Genomic DNA, 21,685 nt, shown 5'->3' on the forward strand with positions numbered 1-21,685 from the left:
TGTCTCCTATGCCCCTGAGGGACGGGACAACATTCCTCACACCAGCTCGAGTGTCCCGCCTTCCACCTGCAGCAACTGGGTCTTCTCTGAAGGAAGTAAGGGTGGCAGGAGCCTGTAAGGGCGGGTGTGCCCTCCCGTGCCCCCCCCCCTCCCCCTCCCTCCAGCTCCAGTTCCTAGGAGTGCGCAGCACCTCGCAGCAGGTGTGTTCAGGGGCGTGGCTTGCACTGAGCAGAGGCGCTTCCTGCAGCAGGTGTTCTGGAAGCGTGGACTTCCTGCAGCAGGTGTTCTGAAGAGGCGTGGCCTGTGGGAGCTGGTGGGCGGGACCTGAAGTGACGTCACGTCAGGCAGGTTCCACTCTGACAGGTGAGCAGAGGAAGGATTCCAGGAGAACCGTTTCAGCCTCCGAGAGAGGAAGAGGAGGGGGCGGGAGGAAGGAAGACAGCCCTCCATCCATCCATCCCAGGACCCCCGGGCCCCGCCGGGTCACCAGCCATGGGGAAGAAGGACAAGGAGGAGAAGGAGAGCTCGGAGCCCTATGGTGAGTCCATAGCCCCCTGCGAGCCAGTGTCACCCCGCCTGAGATATGTCTCCCCGAGACTGACTGTCACCCCCTCAGAGACCTTCACCACATCTTGAGCGGCTGTCCGCTCCCCCCAGCATACTGCTAACTCTCTGAGACTTTTGCATTCTGGGAATCTGTCCCTTCTCCTGAGAGATGTCTCCCCGAGAGTGACTGTCGCCCCCTGAGAGACATTCACCCCACCTGACATGCTGCCAGCCCCCCCACAGACTACTGTTAACTCGCTGAGTTGTTACTTTCTCCGAGAGACTGTTACCCGTCCTGGCAGACCGTCACCTCACCTGAGAGACTATCAGATCCTTGTAAAATACTGTCTCCTCCTGTCTGCGACTGTTGCCCATTCTGAGATACCGTCACCCCCTGGAGACTGTCGCTTCCGACAGATGGTCATCTCTCCTACAAGACGGTCTCCCTACCTGGTAGACTGTCATTCCCGTCTGAGAGACCTTCAGTCTCCGAGATTGTCATCCTCGTGAGTGACTGTCAGCTCACCAGAGGGGACAGAGAGACGGGTATCTCACTGAGCCACGGTCACCGGCTCTGAGACAAACTCTTATCCCCTGAGACTGAGAGACTTCCCTGCGAGACTGTTCCTCTCTTTGACAGCACGCCATTCCCTCTGGGAGAACACCACCCTCCAGAGAGACGCCCATGCCTTTCTGCCTCTCTAACTGACAGCCCCACCCCCGACAGGCAACTGAGACCCCCGAGATTGTCTCACACGCACCCATATGAGATAAATAGGCCCATCTCCCCACCATCCTGCCCAGCTGGGAGACTGTCAACCCCCAAGGGACTGCCACTCCGTATGAGACAGTCACTCTGCCCTCAGAGTGTGTTGCCCTGAGAGACTGTCGCGACACCCGCTGAGAGACAGTGCTTCAGGTTCGGTTTCTAGAGGAGGCAGTCTAACCACTAGAGATTGTGATCTCTTGCGTGGCAGTCACTTCTGCCTCGCGGGGAGGGACTGCTTCCTTCTCCAGAGAGTGCAACTATGCACAAGTCCTAAAAAAAGAAGTGGGGGACGCTGACGTCACGACATGAAGTGACGTCACGAAAGGTGGCTTGCACCAATCGACTCATTGCCTCCCCTCGCTCACCCCTTAGATGTGATTGCATCAGAGAAGCCAGCCATGAGCAGTATTCTGAACGGGCTCTGATCTCGCCCCAGAGAGGCCAAAGAGTGAATGTGTGGCTCTATTTGCTCCAGTTATCGAGCTCCCAGTAAAATAAGTGGGGGGGGACGCCGTCCACTTGCGTGGTTCCCCGACTAGGAGGCAGTCACCGATTGGAAGTCTGTCCTCTCTCTGACAGACTATCACTTCCCTGATAGACCGTTGCGTCTGAGAGGCTCTCACCGCCTGAGGTGACGGCCCCCATCTTCTGGACTGTCTCCTGAATCTTGGGGTGTCCTGCATGCTTCCTCTGATGGTGAAATGGGGGTTCGGTGTGTGATGACCACGAGCCGCTGCATACTTGACACAGGAGAACAAGGGAGACAGGTTGGACTTGGTTTCATGAAAAGTTGGGACATGCTAAAAACGATTTATGTAACCAGTATGGATGGAGCAGGTCGGCATGCCGAGGAGGCTGCCGCAATAGCACATGTTAATGTTTTGAAGATAAAAAAATACATATTGTGGTTTCTGATGGGCTCGTAAATTAGGCCTGTACAGTTAAATGTAAACGTAGAGTATTTATATAGCGCACTTCTACCCGGAGGCCTCGTAGCGCTGCTGTGGAACCCATCCTGGCTTTCCTGTGAAATATCCACTCCTGGGCACCTCCAAGGTGAAGCCAGGCATCCACAGCGCTGCTGGGGCCGTTTTGGAGATTAAGCAAGCTATTGCCCAGAGTCACAGAGTGGGACCCATGATTAGAGTAGGCACCGAGGCGAAAATTATCAGGTCCGGGGAAATTGAATCCAAGAGCCGCCGAGGTGGGAATTGAACCCTGGTCCCGAGCTAGACCTCTGCATCAGGGTTTGCCGCTCTAACCATTGAGCCACACTTCTCCAATGCATGCATTTGCAGGCTGCCAGTTGAGGTGTCTGACAAGACATCACGGCTACCAGTTAATAGGAAAAACAAAATATGGGCTGTACAAATCAGGATCAGGGTTCCGAATATCTAGTTATTACATAGGCACACATGTGATTTGATACAAAGACTAGCAGTTGGTTCAATCTAAGTTTAATACAGGTGTGTGTGTGTGTTTTGGGGGCATATACATCTCATCGAGAAGGAGAAATTCAGGAAAGGGTGTGAAGGTTAAAATCAGGAGTCATGATTGCGCCATTCAGGTGAGGTCGCGCCACTACGACTCTTCTTAAACTAGGAAAAGTATCAGGAAATAAAATTAAACAGGCTAAAAATACACGAGACTCTGGATAACATCAGGAGCCAGCCGATTCCTTGAAGCCTCGAGCTGCTTCTAGCCAAGGGAAACACGAGGAGCCTGTCAAACAAGCAGATTAGAGATAAAATCAGGAGCGAACTAAAAGTCATAAAACATGATGATATCTGGAGCTTAATGATAAACTCATGAGATTATAGGTTTATAAAACGATTAACTTGGATATTAGTAACTACCATAGTGAGAACAGGAGAGTCTTTCGTTTAGGTGTGTTGTGTGTAAAGCGCATTATTATTAGTCATGTTAATATAGGACAGGCTAGCTCAACTTTGCATGTTTTCAAGGAATCAGAGGCAATACATTAGTTAATTAACGTTCTATGCCGTTATTAAATTGACTTTTCATTTAAACATCTTATTTGTGGCTCTTATGACAATTTTACAGGAGTTAAAGAGCCCACTGCTTTCCTTGACCTAGTCTTGGGTATGAGACCTGCCCTATGCATTCTGGTACTTGTAGTTCCGGAACTGGATGGCCAGCTGACCCGAGGGTCTGTGATATCTGGAAGCTCTGGTTGAAAGACGACTCTCTCACTAAAATTCAACGGGCCTGATTCACAGAACTAACTTAAGACAAAATCCTAAACTTACTACTTTTGGTATTCACAGAAGTTAGGATTTTGTCTTAAGACAGACTGAAGTCAAAATTCTAACTCAAGTCTGTCTTAAGTCTGTCTTAAGTTTGTCTTAAAACAAACTTAAGACAAAATCCTAACTTCTGTGAATACCAAAAGTAGTAAGTTTAGGATTTTGTCTTAAATTAGTTCTGTGAATCAGGCCCTACAAGTGCATCAAAACAAGGCGTGTTGTACTTTTTTAAGGTGGAAGGGAGGAATAGATTTTCTCTGAATAAACAATTTCTGGCACTTTTTGGTGGTTGTCAATAAGCTTATGAGTGAATGACTTATTGAAGAGATTTACAAAGCGGTTTTGTCGCCTGAGAGTTACTTCCGGGCGCCGGCGGGAGAGGAGTTCTCAGGGGGCAGGTTGAATCACTGTGCATTGTTCTTCGATTGCGTTGTGTATTTCAGTTAAACCTAATTTGGAGTAGTTCGGTTTCCAGAAGTTCCTGAACTACAGGTAGTTGAGCTTCTCAGATCCCACCCTGGGGTTCATAACTTCCGGTGCATCTGCCCTCGTGCACCCAGTGACCCTCCTTCATGTCTCATTCCGTTCTAGGTTCTTTGCTTAATCAGGTGGGTGATGTTGGGCAGGAGGCCTGAGGTCAGCATGTAATGTGATGCCAGCCACTGGGGGTAAGGAGGGCCCTTGCTCCAGTGCAAAGGGCGTTTCACTGTATCCTTGCCCCGGTGTACGGGGCATGTCACTGCATCCTTGCCCCGGTACACGTGGCATGTCACTGCACCCTTGCCGTGGTGCACGGGGCATGTCACTGCATCCTTGCCCCCGGTGTATGGGGCATGTCACTGCATCCGTGCCCCGGTGCACGGGGCATGTCACTGCATCCTTGCCCCGGTGTATGGGGCATGTCGCTGCATCCTTCCTCCTGTGCACAGGGCATGTCACTGCATCCTTGCCCCGGTGCACGGGGCATGTCACTGCATCCTTGCCCCGGTGCACGGGGCATGTCACTGCATCCTTGCCCAGGTGCACGGGGCATGTCACTGCATCCTTACCCCGGTGCACAGGGCGTGTCACTGCATCCTTACCCCGGTGCACAGGGCGTGTCACTGCATCCTTGCCCTGGTGCACGGGGCATGTCACTGCATCCGTGCCCCGGTGCACGGGGCATGTCACTGCATCCGTGCCCCGGTGCACTGAGGAAAATTAAATTTTGGCCATGTTGTGTTCCCTAGCGAGTACCCCACCGACTCCATGTACGAGTTAAAGTGCATGTAACTTCCCTCCTGTACCAGCTATGAAGACGCAAATACATTTGCGTCCAACGTTAACTTGTCCTCTTTCAGACCCACCATGAATGGATTAGATGGTCCGTTCCTAAGTATGCTATGCCAACGTCTTTTTGAAGTGTACTCCTACGTTTTTCAGCCAGGCTGAAAGTAGGCCCTGAATCTCTGCCACCGAGCCTCTTTTCTGGCTTCTGACTGCGAGGGCCCCTGCCCAAGCAGCCCCCGTACCCGTGAACTCTGACTTACTTCTAGCGCGGCCCTCCGTGCTCAGCTCAGCCTGCTGCCTGCCAAGATTGACTATAACCTTCGAGTTATCTGTTTTCCTCCCCGAAAATACATTCCAGCCTGCTAGCTTCAGTAAACATCCTTCCTCAGCTACAGGGCTAAAGGGCCGACCTGTCTCTATGCAAGTAATTCATAGCCTCTGTTGCCATGCTTCCATGGAAGGCCCCATGCCCCCACGCTTCTCATACAGACACTCAGGCGCTTATACACGCACTCACAGCAAGTATAGAATAGCTTCTGCTCTAGAGACCTTTCTGCCCAGATAGCTTAGTTCCTAAACATCAGATATCAGATATGATAGAAGCACGAGTTGATCTGACATGCCAGACTTCTGTCTCTTTCCGTCAGTGCAAATGTCAAGCCCCCTGCACCCCGTCAATCACACGTCATGCAGCTGCGCGCGCATCCAAGCTTCCGATTTCTGCTGACATTGCAACATTCTGTTAGCACCACCCCTTGGTGCCACCCACTTGCGTCACCTATCAGTGACGTTTCTAGCACTCACCTCTAGTTCACGCCTAGTTTACCCCTAGTTTACGCCTCTTGATGATGTACTAGTACCACGTGTATACTGTTATCTTGTCTTCTCTCAGCTGTTACGCCTCTTACATTGAACATTATGATGTAAATCAAGTATATAAGCTATGTATTGTCAATAAACGAGAGCGCGCTCATCTATCCCTTCTGACACCCCGTGTGGTGGTCAGAACATGATATCCTGATTCCTTTATGAGGAATAAAACCCTTAGAAACTCTTACACCACGGACTCTGTTTTCCTTCATTCTGATTGAGTTATTATTAATTAAGTACTTACCTGCATAGAAATTAAGAGAGTAAATTAATTATTTACGTCATTTTGGCGCCCGAATAGGGACCCCTCCCCCACCTCACGCGCCGGTTGGCGCGTTGCATACTGTGTCCCCTGCCATCAGTTAGATGGAATACACGTGTACTGGCAGGATTTCCTGCATCTCCCTCTGACCCACGGAGGTGACGAAGACTGCAATCAGTGCCCAGACGAGGCGGTGAGGAGTGCGGAGGATCCCGACCAGAGCCCAGCCGAAAGAAGCAAGGTCCGAGGTGTGAAGAGGCCCACCAGTTTTCCGAAGTTTTCCGAAGTTTTCCGAAGTTTTCCGAAGTTCCGAGCCGAGTCCAGTCGAGTTTTCCGAGGCCTTCTGTTTTCCGTGCTTCCCGGTGAGTACCATTGCTGGGTCGTATCTAGACGGGTTTGGGTACGCAAGTCCGGTCTGCACTGTTTTTAGGCAGTGTATCTGTACTGTTTAGCAGTATATCTAGTATTCCGAATTTCTGAAATTCTGCACTGTTACAACAGTGTATCTGTACTGTTGAGCAGTACATCTAGTATAGAGGGGTAGTCATCTATGTTTTAAATGTTTTTGTAATTAATGTCGTGGTATGAATGTGATTGTTTTTGTGCATTATTGTGTTTCCTTGTATAAATAGTTACAGTCGACATTAAGTATCAAGGATCAAGCATTTCAGTATCAAGTAGGCACAATGCCGTTTTTCAACAAGTTAAGGCAGATAGGGACTAGGAAAGGGATGTTAGAGGAAGAGATTCCAATCCCCCCTAGGGACACTCCAGGTAATTTTATGTACAATAAACATGGCATAGACGCCATCCTGTATCTAGAGTTATGGACCGATTACACCAAGCACCTAGAGGAAAGATACCGATGGCCAGTTAACGGAACATGGGATGCCGAGTGCATCATAAAGGTAGAAGAAATATTACGGAAAAAGAAAGCTAGACAATCTCAGAAAGACGCCATAGAATTTTGGCGTAAGGAATCACGTAAGCGTGCTGAAAGAGCACTCCGTAGAGAAGACAGACTTCAAGAATCAGAAAAGGCCCAAGAAAACGAATTAGTTACTGAGGGAATTCGAGTAAAATTAGAACAAATAGATCGTACCCAAAATAGCCAAGTGAACAACATGTATCTTTTGGCCGAAGGTACCCCTGACGCCATTTCAGAAATACCGAAAAATTTGCCGTCACCATTGGTTCCAACCAAAGTAATGCACAAGACTACTAAAGACATATTCCTAAATTCCTATCTAGATGATGTAGCACCAGCTTACACCAATCTGCCTGTTCGCGCCCTGCCTGCAGACAGGGACGGGGGTGGTACTCCACCCCCAGGTCACGTTCCGCCGGTACCGCAACAGACTTCTCCTGTTCCGCCGGCCCCGCCACTTCCCCTACTCAAAACTGACCTACCGAAACAACGTTTGCCTGATCCACCTAAACGACAAGTTCACGTTCAGATACAGACTCCGCGGAGAGATAATGCCCAAGCATCCGCCTCAGGAGGTGCGACAGCGGGTCTACAGACCCCGCCACCGACACACAGATTGCATTTAAAAGACACACAGAATCCTTTCCAGTCTCCCCACTACTCATCCCGGCTTGAGGCATTGAAAGATAGGATGTCATTCTGCAGATATGATCCAGTACCCGGAACAGACGATCTAATGGTATTAGCATCACTGCGCTTAAGATCTGCCACCGACAGCTTGTTATGCTGTGTGGGAATGCAGGAAGCCCTCGACAGACTATACAAATTCATACAGACAGGGAAAGATCCCGACAGTGTCCAAGCTGCCATGTATAAACAGAAAGTTGACATTCAAAAACAGATATTACGATTCTTCATTAATTGTGTAATAAGAGAACGAGACAGGCCTGGAACAGATCAGAGTGAATTAGACGTATTGAACAAGTGGGGCCAAAATATAGCAGAAGCAAAACATGACAAGGGGACTTGCATAGCCGCTATGTCCCAGAAAATTAGAAAGGCAGTATTAACTGCGCATCAGGAAGAAGCTGATAAAACTTCCTCCGAGGAAGAAAATGAAGATGAGACATCAGGAAAGTCTACAGACATTATAGCATATGTAGGTAGGGGGAACTACCTTAGGAAAGGTGTCCGTCCGGAGAGCAAGAGAGTTTTCTTCTCTGCCTTAACGAATCCGAATTCTGCTGAGCATCAGTTCCAGGAAACTGATAAAAGGCTTCGAGATCGAGTTGGGTACCATGTACTCAATTCTATGGATGAACAAGAACTAGCCCGATCAGCTGTATCATGGGCCGAAAATGCAGACATATATAATGATGACACAGTGGCGCAGACATTTCTGAACCTCTCCCCCGACGAACAGAAATTAGCAGGTGTATACATGATTCAGCACCTTCTCATTAAATACAGAAAACATTATTCCGATCCAGGTCCCTTACACGAGACACTAGAAGCACTACTGATGGATAGATGGAGAGGCTTAAGTACCAAATTAATTCAAATAATTCTAGAACAACGACGCAGATATGATACCTTTGTAAATTCTGAATATGTTCCCGCCCCACCTCCAGAGAGGAAAATGTACCATATGCAGTGCAGGGGTGGTATTGAAAGTCAGAACCCCTTACGAGAAGTGCACCCTGTTATGGGTGAGGATAAGGTTTTGAAACGCGTGTATGTACACACGCCTCTGACTAAATTAGAACTGTTAGAAATGAAGAAATTAGTCCCGTGCCATGATAAAGACCCTGCAGGTTTTCATAGAGAGCTCAAAGATATGTTACTGATGGGAGACTACACGTATGATGATATCATGAAAATGTTGAAAGTGTTACTGCCTACGGGTATATTTGAGAAACTGAAGGAAAAGGAATGGGAGGTGGGAGACACAAAGATTGCCTGGGCAGAAATAGAAGAAGAAGAGAAAAAACGGGTTCCAGGGTTAGGCCTTGGGGACAAAACTAAAGCATTACCAGGTTTGATAGTACAGGTCTTGCCCAGATTATTGACAACTAGAAAAGAAGATTGGGACGCAATCTCGTCCTGTAAACAGAAACAAGATGAAGATATTAGCGACTTTTATTCAAGATTCGAGAAATGTTTTATTATCAATAGTGGCCTCCAGCCAAGTAGCGAGTCGTACCCACATCTTTTTGTATCAAAGTTAGTCGAGAATTCCCTACCGTTAGTTAAAAATAGAGTGTATAAAGTCGAGAGTACATGGCAAGCAAATACGCCATCCCAGATGTTACAAATGTTACAATATCACCAGAATAGAATTAGGGAAGAACAAGATCAGGAACAGAAACGTATGAAAGACACGAAAATGAAAATGTTAGTAGCTCAGACGGTCCCATCCGACAGTCACAGAAAAGGTACGACCCAGACAAATCACACTGCAGCTCCTGTTAAAGGGACATGCAATTATTGCAAGCAGCCAGGTCACTACGTACACGAATGCCCAGTTCTGAAACATAACATAGCGACAGGTAAAACTAAAGAAAGACCGCATCCGCCTAGACAAGACCATAACCAGCATCAGTCTACACAGAATACACAGCCTATGCATGCATCCGCACAGACAGCACAGACCGTAGCAGTACCACAGCCACAGCCCATTGCTGCAACTCAGCAAGTCTCACAACAGATGTACCAGTATGCCCAGTCTGCTTACCCCGAATATTCCCGATATACATGAAACAGCCTAGAGAGGGAAGGTGGCTTGCCTCTTATTGAGATTCCTGTAGATCAAGAAGGTCCTTATGTACACAGTCAAGTATTGGGGAAAGACAGAAAGTTTTTAATTGACACAGGGGCAAGTCGCACTACAATAAGTCATGACGAAGTTCCAGGGGCACCCCTCTCAGGCTCACAAAATGTTTCCCTTGGTTTTTCAGGACAGCCTATTGTAAATGAAGTATCAGAACCAGTTCCCCTGGCTGTGGGTCCATTATCACGCGTTACAGACCTGTTACTCACAAAATCATGTCCGGAAAATCTGTTAGGAATTAAAACATTGAAGGCTCTAGGAGCCATAATTTGCTGTTCCCCGGAGGGAGTTAGACTCTTTCTGCGGGATTTCAAGGGTCATTACGTTCTTCGTGAGTTTGACGTCAGATTGAAAAATGTACCTGATTACTTGTGGGCAAAAGGCCCAACTGATGTAGGATGTATGCACATTACACCATACCGCGTTACGCTCAAGGCAGGTGTTGTATTACCCAGAATCAGACAATACAAGTTACCACCCGATGCTGTAGTGGCTTTACTGAAAATCATTGAAGAGCTCATTGCCCAAGGAGTGGTCGTCGAAACCGACTCCAATATCTGTAATTCACCCATCATTCCGATTCTTAAACGTACTGATCCCAATGCACCGCCAGTATATCGGCTGGTGATTGATCTTCGAGAATTGAATAAATGCATTATCCCACAGTATCCTGTGGTCCCCGATATATCATCTCTCTTGACTGCTATTGATTCAGAAGCAACGTTCTTTACTGTAATTGATCTCAAGAACGCCTTCTTCAGCGTGCCTATTGATCCAGAGAGCCAATATCTCTTCGGATTCTGTTTAAATGGACGCAGTTTCAAATTTTCGCGCGCACCTCAAGGATTCACAGAAAGCCCCAGCATCTATAGTCAAGCACTGAAGAGACAACTAGATTGTATTCAAATGCCAGTCAACACCGCTTTACTACAATACGTCGATGATCTGCTGATCACCGCACGAAGTGAGCCAGAATGTGAAAAAGCATCACTGACAGTTTTACATTTCCTGGCCGACAAGGGACACAAGGTGTCTCCTTCGAAGCTACAATTCTGTGTTCAGCAAGTTGTGTACTTGGGTCACTTGCTGTCCAAAGTGGGGAGACAGCTCACTCCCGATCGCATTCAGTTAATTGCAAATATGCCACAACCCCAGACACAAAAGGAAGTGCGGGCCTTCATAGGCCTCACCTCGTACTGCAGACAATGGATTCCCCAGTATGCATTTCTAGCTAAACCACTCATCCAGTTAACGACACAGGAGGCAGCGACTTCGACTGCCCTCCCTTGGACTCAGGAACATACACAAGCTTTTGAAGACTTAAAGAAAGCCTTATGCCAAGCACCAGTTTTAGCGACACCATGTTACAGCAAACCGTTTACACTTTTTGTTACAGAACGTGATGGCACAGCGTTGTCTGTCCTCACTCAAGATCAAGCAGGTTCACATAAGCCTTGTGCTTATTTTTCTAGTACATTGGATTCAGTAGCTCAGGCACTCCCTGCGTGCTTAAAGTCAGTAGCAGCAACAGCGTTAGCAATAAGACAAAGTGATTCAATTGTTTTAGGTCATCAGTTAACAGTTCAAGTACCACATTCTGTAGAGGTTTTGTTAAACAGAACCCAGACTCAACACTTAACTATAGCACGACTGACAGGTTATGAATTAACACTATTCCAGCCACACATAGAAATCAGACGTTGCAGCATCCTGAATCCAGCAACACTGTTACCTACAGTTATGACAGATCCAGCTCCACATGATTGTATAGAAATAATTAATGCAGTAACTAAGCCTAGACGAGACTTAACAGATGTCCCATTGACAAATCCAGACCTGACACTTTATGTGGACGGTTCATGCATGAGAACAAGTACAGGAGAATTAGTGGCCGCGTATGCCGTGACCACTGAAACTGAAATTAAAGAAACACATCGTATTGACACACTGTCTGCTCAAGCAGCAGAGCTCATCGCTCTGACCCGAGCTTGCATTCTAGCCAAGAACAGAAATGTTAACATATACACAGATTCCCGCTATGCCTTCGGAGTTGTACACGACTTCGGAGTCCTCTGGCAAGAACGAGGTTTTCTGACTTCCCATGGGGCCAAGATACAGCATGGCCCCCTCATTCAAGCACTGTTAGAAGCAATACATTTGCCCTCGGGCATATCAGTCATGAAGTGTAAGGCACATACTAAAGTCACAGATTCTGTTTCCCAGGGTAACGACCTGGCAGACCAGACAGCAAAACATACAGCACTGACTCACACCCAGACTACTGATGTGACAAAGACAATAGTACAGACACAGAGTATGGCAGTTAGAGATCCCGCCCTAGACGTAATTGATATCCAGACACATGCTACTCCAGAGGAGATAAAGAAATGGACTGAACTAGGAGGGATTCAGACAGATCAAGGTTGGGTGACGAAGGGAAAATCTATATGGTTTCTCCCTGACTCGATGGTTCAAGTCATGATAAATACAGCACATAGTCCTGCCCATCTTGGAGAGAAAGCCATGTTAGACAGTTTACAGAATCTCTGGTACAACAAACACTTACGAGCAGCAGCAAAACAGAAAGTGCGTACTTGCATGATCTGTTGTCAGTTCAATCCAGGTAAAAGTGTCCCTGTTGAGCAAGGAGGATTTCATCCTCCCGATCACCCTTTTGAAGTCCTCCAGATGGATTATATCCAGATGAATAGCTGTAGAGGATTTAAGTATGTCCTTGTAATTGTTTGTGCTCTGTCCCGCTGGACCGAAGCATACCCAGTCCCAGACTACACTGCTCCGACCACTGCCAGACAGTTGGTTCGTGAATTCTTCCCACGGTACGGTTTGCCCCGTGTCGTGTATCCAGATAACGGACAGCCGTTCTCGTCCGAGTTGATGAGACAAGTTTCCCTCTTGCTAGGATATCAGTGGAAGTTCCACTGTGTCCGACATCCCGAAGCAGCAGGCCTTGTAGAAAGGCATAATCAGACACTAAAAATCCGCCTTGCCAAGATCTGTCAGGAAAAAGGAGTCGACTGGATAGTCGCCCTGCCCGTGGCACTATTCTACATGAGAATGGTCGCCCACTCAAGATCAGGGCTATCTCCGTACGAAGTGGTCTTTGGGAGACCACCGAATATGTGGGGGACGCCCATTCCGAAAAAGATCACTGATGTTGATTGTAACATGTTGACAGATTACCTTGCCTCCTTGATGTCTGCACTCCAATCATGTCGTTCACAGGTTGCCGCAGCCTTCCCTGACAATACCGATGTAAAGGCGCATGAGGTCCGTCCAGGGGACCTGGTACTCGTCCGGAATTTCGACCGGAAAAGTCCGCTGGAGCCCCGTTGGAAATCCCCGAAGACCGTTCTGCTTACCACCAGGACCGCTGTGAAAATCGAGGGGAGAAAGGGGTGGGTCCATACGAGTCACATCAAACTATGCAATGAACTAAAAAACGGACTGAAACAGGACTCTGACTCGTCCACCCCCACCAAAGACTGTGTTGAAGCACAAGACGTTACCGTCCCTAAAAGAGAAAAGACTCCCCAAGAACTCTACCGAATGAAACTCCGATCTAGCAAGTCAGACAGTTTAATTGTTTAAGTCCTCCCCTAGGTGAATCGGTTAAATAGTTTCTGACATGTATCCCCTAGATCGAGATAGAGAGAGAGAGAGAGAAGCAAAGAAAAGTACATACTGTAAATCACTGCGTAGTCACTGTATAGTGACGTTGTTAATAATGTTTTTTCTAAGTATTCTAATTATTATTGCCAGCATTCTGCTACCTATATATTGGCCTATTTTCAGGCGTGAACAATCTGCTTACAATGTCTCTGCTGAACACACTTTTAGTGAACTTCCTGCACATGAACTCTCTTACAGACTTGCGCTGCGCAACAATACATTCATTAGTATGTTACACCATTCCCATCAGACAAATAATGCTACAGACTGTTGGATATGTGGCCGACTCCCTCCCTACCAGAATTACAAGGGAGCTCTGCCTCTTTTTCCGTACCCATTCACTCACAATGGCTCCTGTGGAGCCTGGTTTAAAATAATTAATTCCTTAGATTCTGATATTGCTGTTTTTTATGGGGGCTGGGTTTGGGGAAACTTGAACTTAGTCCTGCTCAACGTCTGTTATCCTGATAAAGAGGGACTTCCCACTCGAATAGGAACTGATCTAGAAAATGAAGTATATGGATTAGGTAATTACACAATTAGCCTTATGATCCTTACTGTCGAATCTGAAACCGCTCCAGTTTTGCCCCATATGTTAGTATTACCAGTCACAGGTGAATTATGTGTTAGCAAGAAAGGTTCAGTACACGTAGGTCATAGCAAATGCACTACTGTGGTCGAGTTCAGTGACCATGGTAAATCGTCCTTTAAAGCTACCAGTCATTCCTACTTTGTTTGTGGTCATACCGCATACATACGTTTGCCTCCAGATTGGGATGGTACCTGTTACATTGCATTCCTTCTGCCACCTGTTTTTCTAGCTCCCCCTGATTACCATAGAAATACGAATCTAGCACCGAATAGACCCAAAAGAGATATTCCCCTTGTCGACTACACAGAAACGGCATGGGAACAGTACACTGATTTTAATAAAGGATTCTTTTTCTTCCTAGGACCTGTCCAAAACAGTAAATTGATACGCAGATTAACAAGAACTCTTGAAGCAGTAGTGAATGAAACTGCCTCCGCTCTAGGTAACTTAACAGAGGAGCAGTCTGCTATACGGACTGTTGTCCTTCAAAATCGTCTTGTAATTGACGTCATCTTGGCAGATAGAGGTGGAGCCTGTAAGGTCATCGGGTCAAGTTGCTGTGTTTTCATTCCACAAAATGCACCATCTGTCTATCAAGCTATTACCCGTCTACATAAAATTGCAAATCAGATACATCAGAATCCAGGCACCTGGACTTGGTCCGGTTGGTTCTGGACTACGTTAACCGCTTGGGGATGGAAGATCTTATCATTCCTAGGCATTGGCCTTGTTATAGTATTCAGTTGCTGCCTGTGCCTACAGTGTGGGCCAGCGATATGTGGACTGTGTGCCACATCCTGCATTGAGCATTCCAGTTGTCTCTCAAACAGTCAAAGAAAGAAAGACGAACATATAATGTTACAAGAGCAAACCGATCAATTTATGAGGATCGATATATCATGAAGGGTCCGTAGGGAACAAGGAGGGAATGAGGAAAATTAAATTTTGGCCATGTTGTGTTCCCTAGCGAGTACCCCACCGACTCCATGTACGAGTTAAAGTGCATGTAACTTCCCTCCTGTACCAGCTATGAAGACGCAAATACATTTGCGTCCAACGTTAACTTGTCCTCTTTCAGACCCACCATGAATGGGTTAGATGGTCCGTTCCTAAGTATGCTATGCCAACGTCTTTTTGAAGTGTACTCCTACGTTTTTCAGCCAGGCTGAAAGTAGGCCCTGAATCTCTGCCACCGAGCCTCTTTTCTGGCTTCTGACTGCGAGGGCCCCTGCCCAAGCAGCCCCCGTACCCGTGAACTCTGACTTACTTCTAGCGCGGCCCTCCGTGCTCAGCTCAGCCTGCTGCCTGCCAAGATTGACTATAACCTTCGAGTTATCTGTTTTCCTCCCCGAAAATACATTCCAGCCTGCTAGCTTCAGTAAACATCCTTCCTCAGCTACAGGGCTAAAGGGCCGACCTGTCTCTATGCAAGTAATTCATAGCCTCTGTTGCCATGCTTCCATGGAAGGCCCCATGCCCCCACGCTTCTCATACAGACACTCAGGCGCTTATACACGCACTCACAGCAAGTATAGAATAGCTTCTGCTCTAGAGACCTTTCTGCCCAGATAGCTTAGTTCCTAAACATCAGATATCAGATATGATAGAAGCACGAGTTGATCTGACATGCCAGACTTCTGTCTCTTTCCGTCAGTGCAAATGTCAAGCCCCCTGCACCCCGTCAATCACACGTCATGCAGCTGCGCGCGCATCCAAGCTTCCGATTTCTGCTGACATTGCAACATTCTGTTAGCACCACCCCTTGGTGCCACCCACTTGCGTCACCTATCAGTGACGTTTCTAGCACTCACCTCTAGTTCACGCCTAGTTTACGCCTAGTTTACGCCTCTTGATGATGTACTAGTACCACGTGTATACTGTTATCTTGTCTTCTCTCAGCTGTTACGCCTCTTACATTGAACATTATGATGTAAATCAAGTATATAAGCTATGTATTGTCAATAAACGAGAGCGCGCTCATCTATCCCTTCTGACACCCCGTGTGGTGGTCAGAACATGATATCCTGATTCCTTTATGAGGAATAAAACCCTTAGAAACTCTTACACCACGGACTCTGTTTTCCTTCATTCTGATTGAGTTATTATTAATTAAGTACTTACCTGCATAGAAATTAAGAGAGTAAATTAATTATTTACGTCAGCACGGGGCATGTCGCTGCATCCTTCCTCCTGTGCACAGGGCATGTCACTGCATCCTTGCCCCGGTGCATGGGCCATTTCACTGCATCCTTGCCCCGGTGCACGGGACATTTCACTGCATCCTTGCCCCGGTGCACAGGGCATGTCACTGCATCCTTGCCCAGGGGCACGGAGCATGTCACTGCATCCTTGCCCCGGGGCACGGAGCATGTCACTGCATCCTTGCCCTGGTGCGCGGAGCATGTCACTGCATCCTTGCCCCGGTGAACAAGTCATGTCGGTGCAGCCTTGCCCCGGTGCCGGGGGCATGTCATTGCATCCTTTCCCCGGTGCACGGGCCATGTCACTGCATCCTTGCCCCGGTGCACTGAGCATGCCACTGCATCCTTGCCCCGGTGCACGGAGCATGTCACTGCATGCTTTCCCCGGTGCACGGGCATGTCATTGCATCCTTGCCCCGGTGCACGGAGCATGCCACTGCATCCTTGCCCCGGTGCATGGAGCATGCCACTGCATCCCTGCCCCGGTGCATGGAGCATGCCACTGCATCCTTGCACCGGTGCACGGAGCATGTCACTGCATCCTTGCCCCGGTGCACGGAGCATGCCACTGCATCCCTTCCCCGGTGCATGGAGCATGCCACTGCATCCTTGCCCCGGTGCATGGAGCATGCCACTGCATTTTTGCCCCGGTGCATGGAGCATGCCACTGCATCCTTGCCCCGGTGCATGGAGCATGCCACTGCATCCTTGCCCCGGGGCACGGAGCATGCCACTGCATCCTTGCCCCGGTGCACGGAGCATATCACTGCATCCTTGCCCCGGTGCATGGAGCATGTCACTGCATCCTTGCCCCGGTGCACGGCGCATGCCACTGCATCCCTGCCCCGGTGCATGGAGCATGCTACTGCATCCTTGCCCTGGTGCATGGAGCATGCTACTGCATCCTTGCCCTGGTGCATGGAGCATGCCACTGCATCCTTGCCCCGGTGCATGGAGCATGTCACTGCATCCTTGCCCCGGTGCACGGAGCATGCCACTGCATCCCTGCCCCGGTGCATGGAGCATGCTACTGCATCCTTGCCCTGGTGCATGGAGCATGCCACTGCATCCTTGCCCCGGGGCACGGAGCATGTCGCTGCTTCCTGTTATCCAGAATGAGCCAATGGAGTGCGATTAGCAGGATCTACATCCTGGTGTCTGGTTCTGAAGTCTTTGCAGTCTGGTATTGAGATACTTGGGGAGACCACAGTACATCAGTACACTTCTGTGCCTGCCAGGACCAGGGCTCGCCTCATCCTCACTTCGTGGTAGATGCGGAGACTGGAGTCCTCTGTTTGTTGTCCCCGTTTATCTATCACTGCGTCAACTTTTGAGGTTGGTGTCTAAAAGAATCCTCAGGTTACTTACCTTCGGGTGGGAAGAGAGGTTCCTAGGCCATGGTGCAGCCATAGGATAGCGAATGGGGCTCAGTCACTGATTGTTAAAATCCTTTCGGTGCCACTCATGCCCAGGAAGTGCCCTTTATCCCCTGGAAGACATGGTCAAAGGAGGAGATGATGTTTGGGGTTTACTGACCATTTCAAGGTCGAGGTGGAGTTGTGTGTCAGCCGCATATAGTTTTGAATAAAAAAATGAATAAAAAAAACTTACGTTCGAGGACCCAAGGTGTCCCATAGCAGACCACTGAAAGTTGTACAGCCTGCTAGTGCTGCCAAATGCCAGTGCCACCGTTAACCCCAAACCGTAGCACTCCAATCAATGTGAGAATTAGGATTATTCTAAATCTCCAGAGCTGAAAGATTGGCATGGATAAGATATTGTTTGTTCTTTACATTTTCATAATATTACATTGTTAAACCAGCTGTGGATGTCCTCTGCCAAAAAAAAAGGTAGACCGCGCTACCATGTGGTTGACTGTTGGAAATAAGTGCCGATGTTGAGAAATAAATAACTGCTGGTGCTGAGCACTGGCAAACACCAGCACAAATTAAGCACACGTGGCGTACATTCTAGACGTTGGCCTGGTGGTGTTCAATAAGTTGTGCCAAGGTACATAAGTACATATTGAAGAAAAGATTCAAGAGGGGCGGTCCTGAGACATGCCCCAGTGCACAAGGGGGTAGGGACGAGTCTGCTGAGCTGAGTTTTGACTGTGGTTGGTGAGAAATGATTGGACTTGTTTCAGCACTCAGCTATGCCTACTCAGAGTACAAGACTTTCGTGCAGTATTTTAGGGTTGATAATATCGTAGGCTGTCGCGAGAGTCAGGCAGAATTATTACCCAGTCAAGGGAGAGATGGAAATCTTCCCTCATCTTGGCCAAGATTGTCACAAGGTGGGTTAACTCCACACGTTCTTGAAGCTGTCGTGTCATCTGAATTTCCATCATTTGGCTGTAAAATAAAAGGAGGGTGGGGCTTGATCGGTAGTTGGTCAGTAGAGGGTTTTTTCAAGAGATGGCTGATGCTGGCTTGCTTCCAGGTGCTGGCTGGTGATGGCTTGCTTCCAGGTGCTGGCTGGTGATGGCTTGCTTCCAGGTGCTGGCTGGTGATGGCTTGCTTCCAGGTGCCTGCTGGTGATGGCTTGCTTCCAGGTGCTGGCTGGTGATGGCTTGCGTCCAGGTGCTGGCTGGTGATGGCTTGTGTCCAGGTGCTGGCTGGTGATGGCTTGTGTCCAGGTGCTGGCTGGTGATGGCTTGTGTCCAGGTGCTGGCTGGTGATGGCTTGCTTCTAGGTGCTGGCTGGTGATGGCTTGCTTCCAGGTGCTGGCTTGCGTCCAGGTGCTGGCTGGTGATGGCTTGCTACCAGGTGCTGGCTGGTAATGGCTTGCGTCCAGGTGCTGGCTGGTGATGGCTTGCATCCAGGTGCTGGCTGGTGATGGCTTGCGTCCAGGTGCTGGCTGGTGATGGCTTGTGTCCAGGTGCTGGCTGGTGATGGCTTGCGTCCAGGTGCTGGCTGGTGATGGCTTGCGTCCATGTTCTGGCTGGTGATGGCTTGTGTCCAGGTGCTGGTTGGTGATGGCTTGCTACCAGGTGCTGGCTGGTGATGGCTTGCTTCCAGGTGCTGGCTGGTGATGGCTTGCGTCCCGGTGCTGGCTGGTGATGGCTTGCGTCCATGTGCTGGCTGGTGATGGCTTGTGTCCAGGTGCTGGTTGGCGATGTCATGCTTCCAGGTGCTGCCTGATGGTGGATGTTTCCAGGTGCTGGCTGGTGATAGCTTACTACCAGGTGCTGGCTGGTGATGGCTTACTACCAGGTGCTGGCTGGTGATGGCTTGTGCCCAGGTGCTGGCTGGTGATGGCTTGCGTCCAGGTGCTGGCTGGTGATGGCTTGCTTCCAGGTGCTGGCTGGTGATGGCTTGCGTCCAGGTGCTGGCTGGTGATGGCTGCGTCCAGGTGCTGGCTGGTGACGGCTTGCGTCCAGGTGCTGGCTGGTGATGGCTTGCTTCCAGGTGCTGGCTGGTGATGGCTTGCGTCCAGGTGCTGGCTGGTGATGGCTTGCTTCCAGGTGCTGGCTGGTGATGGCTTGCGTCCAGGTGCTGGCTGGTGATGGCTTGTGTCCAGGTGCTGGCTGGTGATGGCTTGTGTCCAGGTGCTGGCTGGTGATGGCTTGTGTCCAGGTGCTGGCTGGTGATGGCTTGCTTCCAGGTGCTGGCTTGCGTCCAGGTGCTGGCTGGTGATGGCTTGCGTCCAGGTGCTGGCTGGTGATGGCTTGCGTCCATGTTCTGGCTGGTCATGGCTTGTGTCCAGGTGCTGGTTGGTGATGGCTTGCGTCCATGTTCTGGCTGGTGATGGCTTGTGTCCAGGTGCTGGTTGGTGATGGCTTGCTACCAGGTGCTGGCTGGTGATGGCTTGCTACCAGGTGCTGGCTGGTGATGGCTTGCTTTCAGGTGCTGGCTGGTAATGGCTTGCGTCCAAGTGCTGGCTGGTGATGGCTTGCTTCCAGGTGCTGGCTGGTGATGGCTTGCTACCAGGTGCTGGCTGGTGATGGCTTGCTACCAGGTGCTGGCTGGTAATGGCTTGCGTCCAAGTGCTCGCTGGTGATGGCTTGCGTCGAGGTGCTGGTTGGTGATGGCATGCTTCCAGGTGCTGGCTGGTAATGGCTTGCGTCCAAGTGCTGGCTGGTGATGGCTTGCGTCGAGGTGCTGGTTGGTGATGGCATGCTTCCAGGTACTGCCTGATGGTGGGTGTTTCCAGGTGCTGGCTGGTGATGGCTTGCTTCCAGGTGCTGGCTGGTAATGGCTTGCGTCCAAGTGCTGGCTGGTGATGGCTTGCGTCGAGGTGCTGGTTGGTGATGGCATGCTTCCAGGTACTGCCTGATGGTGGGTGTTTCCAGGTGCTGGCTGGTGATGGCTTGTGTCCAGGTGCTGGTTGGTGATGGCATGCTTCCAGGTGCTGCCTGATGGTGTCTGTTTCCAGGTGCTGCCTGATGGTGGGTGTTTCCAGGTGCTGGCTGGTGATGGCTTGCTTCCAGGTGCTGGCTGGTGATGGCTTGCGTCCATGTGCTGGCTGGTGATGGCTTGCGTCGAGGTGCTGGTTGGTGATGGCATGCTTCCAGTTGCTGGCTGGTAATGGCTTGCGTCCAAGTGCTGGCTGGTGATGGCTTGCGTCGAGGTGCTGGTTGGTGATGGCATGCTTCCAGGTACTGCCTGATGGTGGGTGTTTCCAGGTGCTGGCTGGTGATGGCTTGCTTCCAGGTGCTGGCTGGTGATGGCTTGCGTCCATGTGCTGGCTGGTGATGGCTTGTGTCCAGGTGCTGGTTGGTGATGGCATGCTTCCAGGTGCTGCCTGATGGTGGATGTTTCCAGGTGCTGGCTGGTGATGGCTTGTGTCTTGGTGCTGGCTGGTGATGGCTTGCTTCCAGGTGCTGGCTGGTGATGGCTTGCGTCCATGTGCTGGCTTGTGATGGCTTGTGTCCAGGTGCTGGTTGGTGGTAGCATGTTTCCAGGTGCTGCCTGATGGTGTCTGGTGCTGGCTGGTGATGGCATGTGTCCACGTGCTGGCTGGTGATGACATCCTCCAGGAATGGTTCTGTACATGTTTGGGAGGAGCTGCTTGACACATGCAGTTTAGCACTGTGCCATGGGAGGGTCTGCCACTTACATTCTGTAGACAAGGGTTATCTCCTCGCCATACTGTATTCAATGGTAGACCTTTTGCAGTTCTTTAGTCCATTTTGGGGAGATAGGGCATAACTGTCCTTTCATCCTGTGGGAGACCTTCATGCAAGCTTTGGCTGTCACAACACCCATTCCAGGCAGTAGGGAGTGGTTGGGGAGTGCGGAGAAACCTTTGTAATACCGGGGTGCACTACAGCGGAACTAGTGACCCACGGCATCTCGTGGGAGGCAGGTAAGTAAGTCATTTTATTGTTCAGTGAATTAAAACTCACAATATAAAAACATGACAGACACGTCTTAAAACAACATAAAAACCCTGCTTCTCTCAGTTTATGCAGCAAATTATAAATGATATCAGAGTATGCTGTCTTTAATATTGAGCC

General features: G+C 49.4%; 1 protein-coding gene across 1 annotated transcript in view; it reads left to right on the plus strand.

Moving 5' to 3' along the window:
• Positions 1-319: 319 nt before the first annotated feature.
• SLC44A4 (solute carrier family 44 member 4) overlaps positions 320-21,685 on the plus strand; it is a 306,503-nt gene continuing 285,137 nt past the window's right edge. Inside the window, exon 1 of the mRNA XM_086924585.1 lies at positions 320-538. Coding sequence (XP_086780711.1) covers positions 493-538 — 46 coding nt within the window. The 5' untranslated portion in view covers positions 320-492. The remainder of the gene's footprint in view (positions 539-21,685) is intronic.

This window comes from Lissotriton vulgaris, chromosome 5 (genome assembly GCF_964263255.1).
Source record: "Lissotriton vulgaris chromosome 5, aLisVul1.2, whole genome shotgun sequence".
Lineage (NCBI taxonomy): Eukaryota > Metazoa > Chordata > Amphibia > Caudata > Salamandridae > Lissotriton > Lissotriton vulgaris.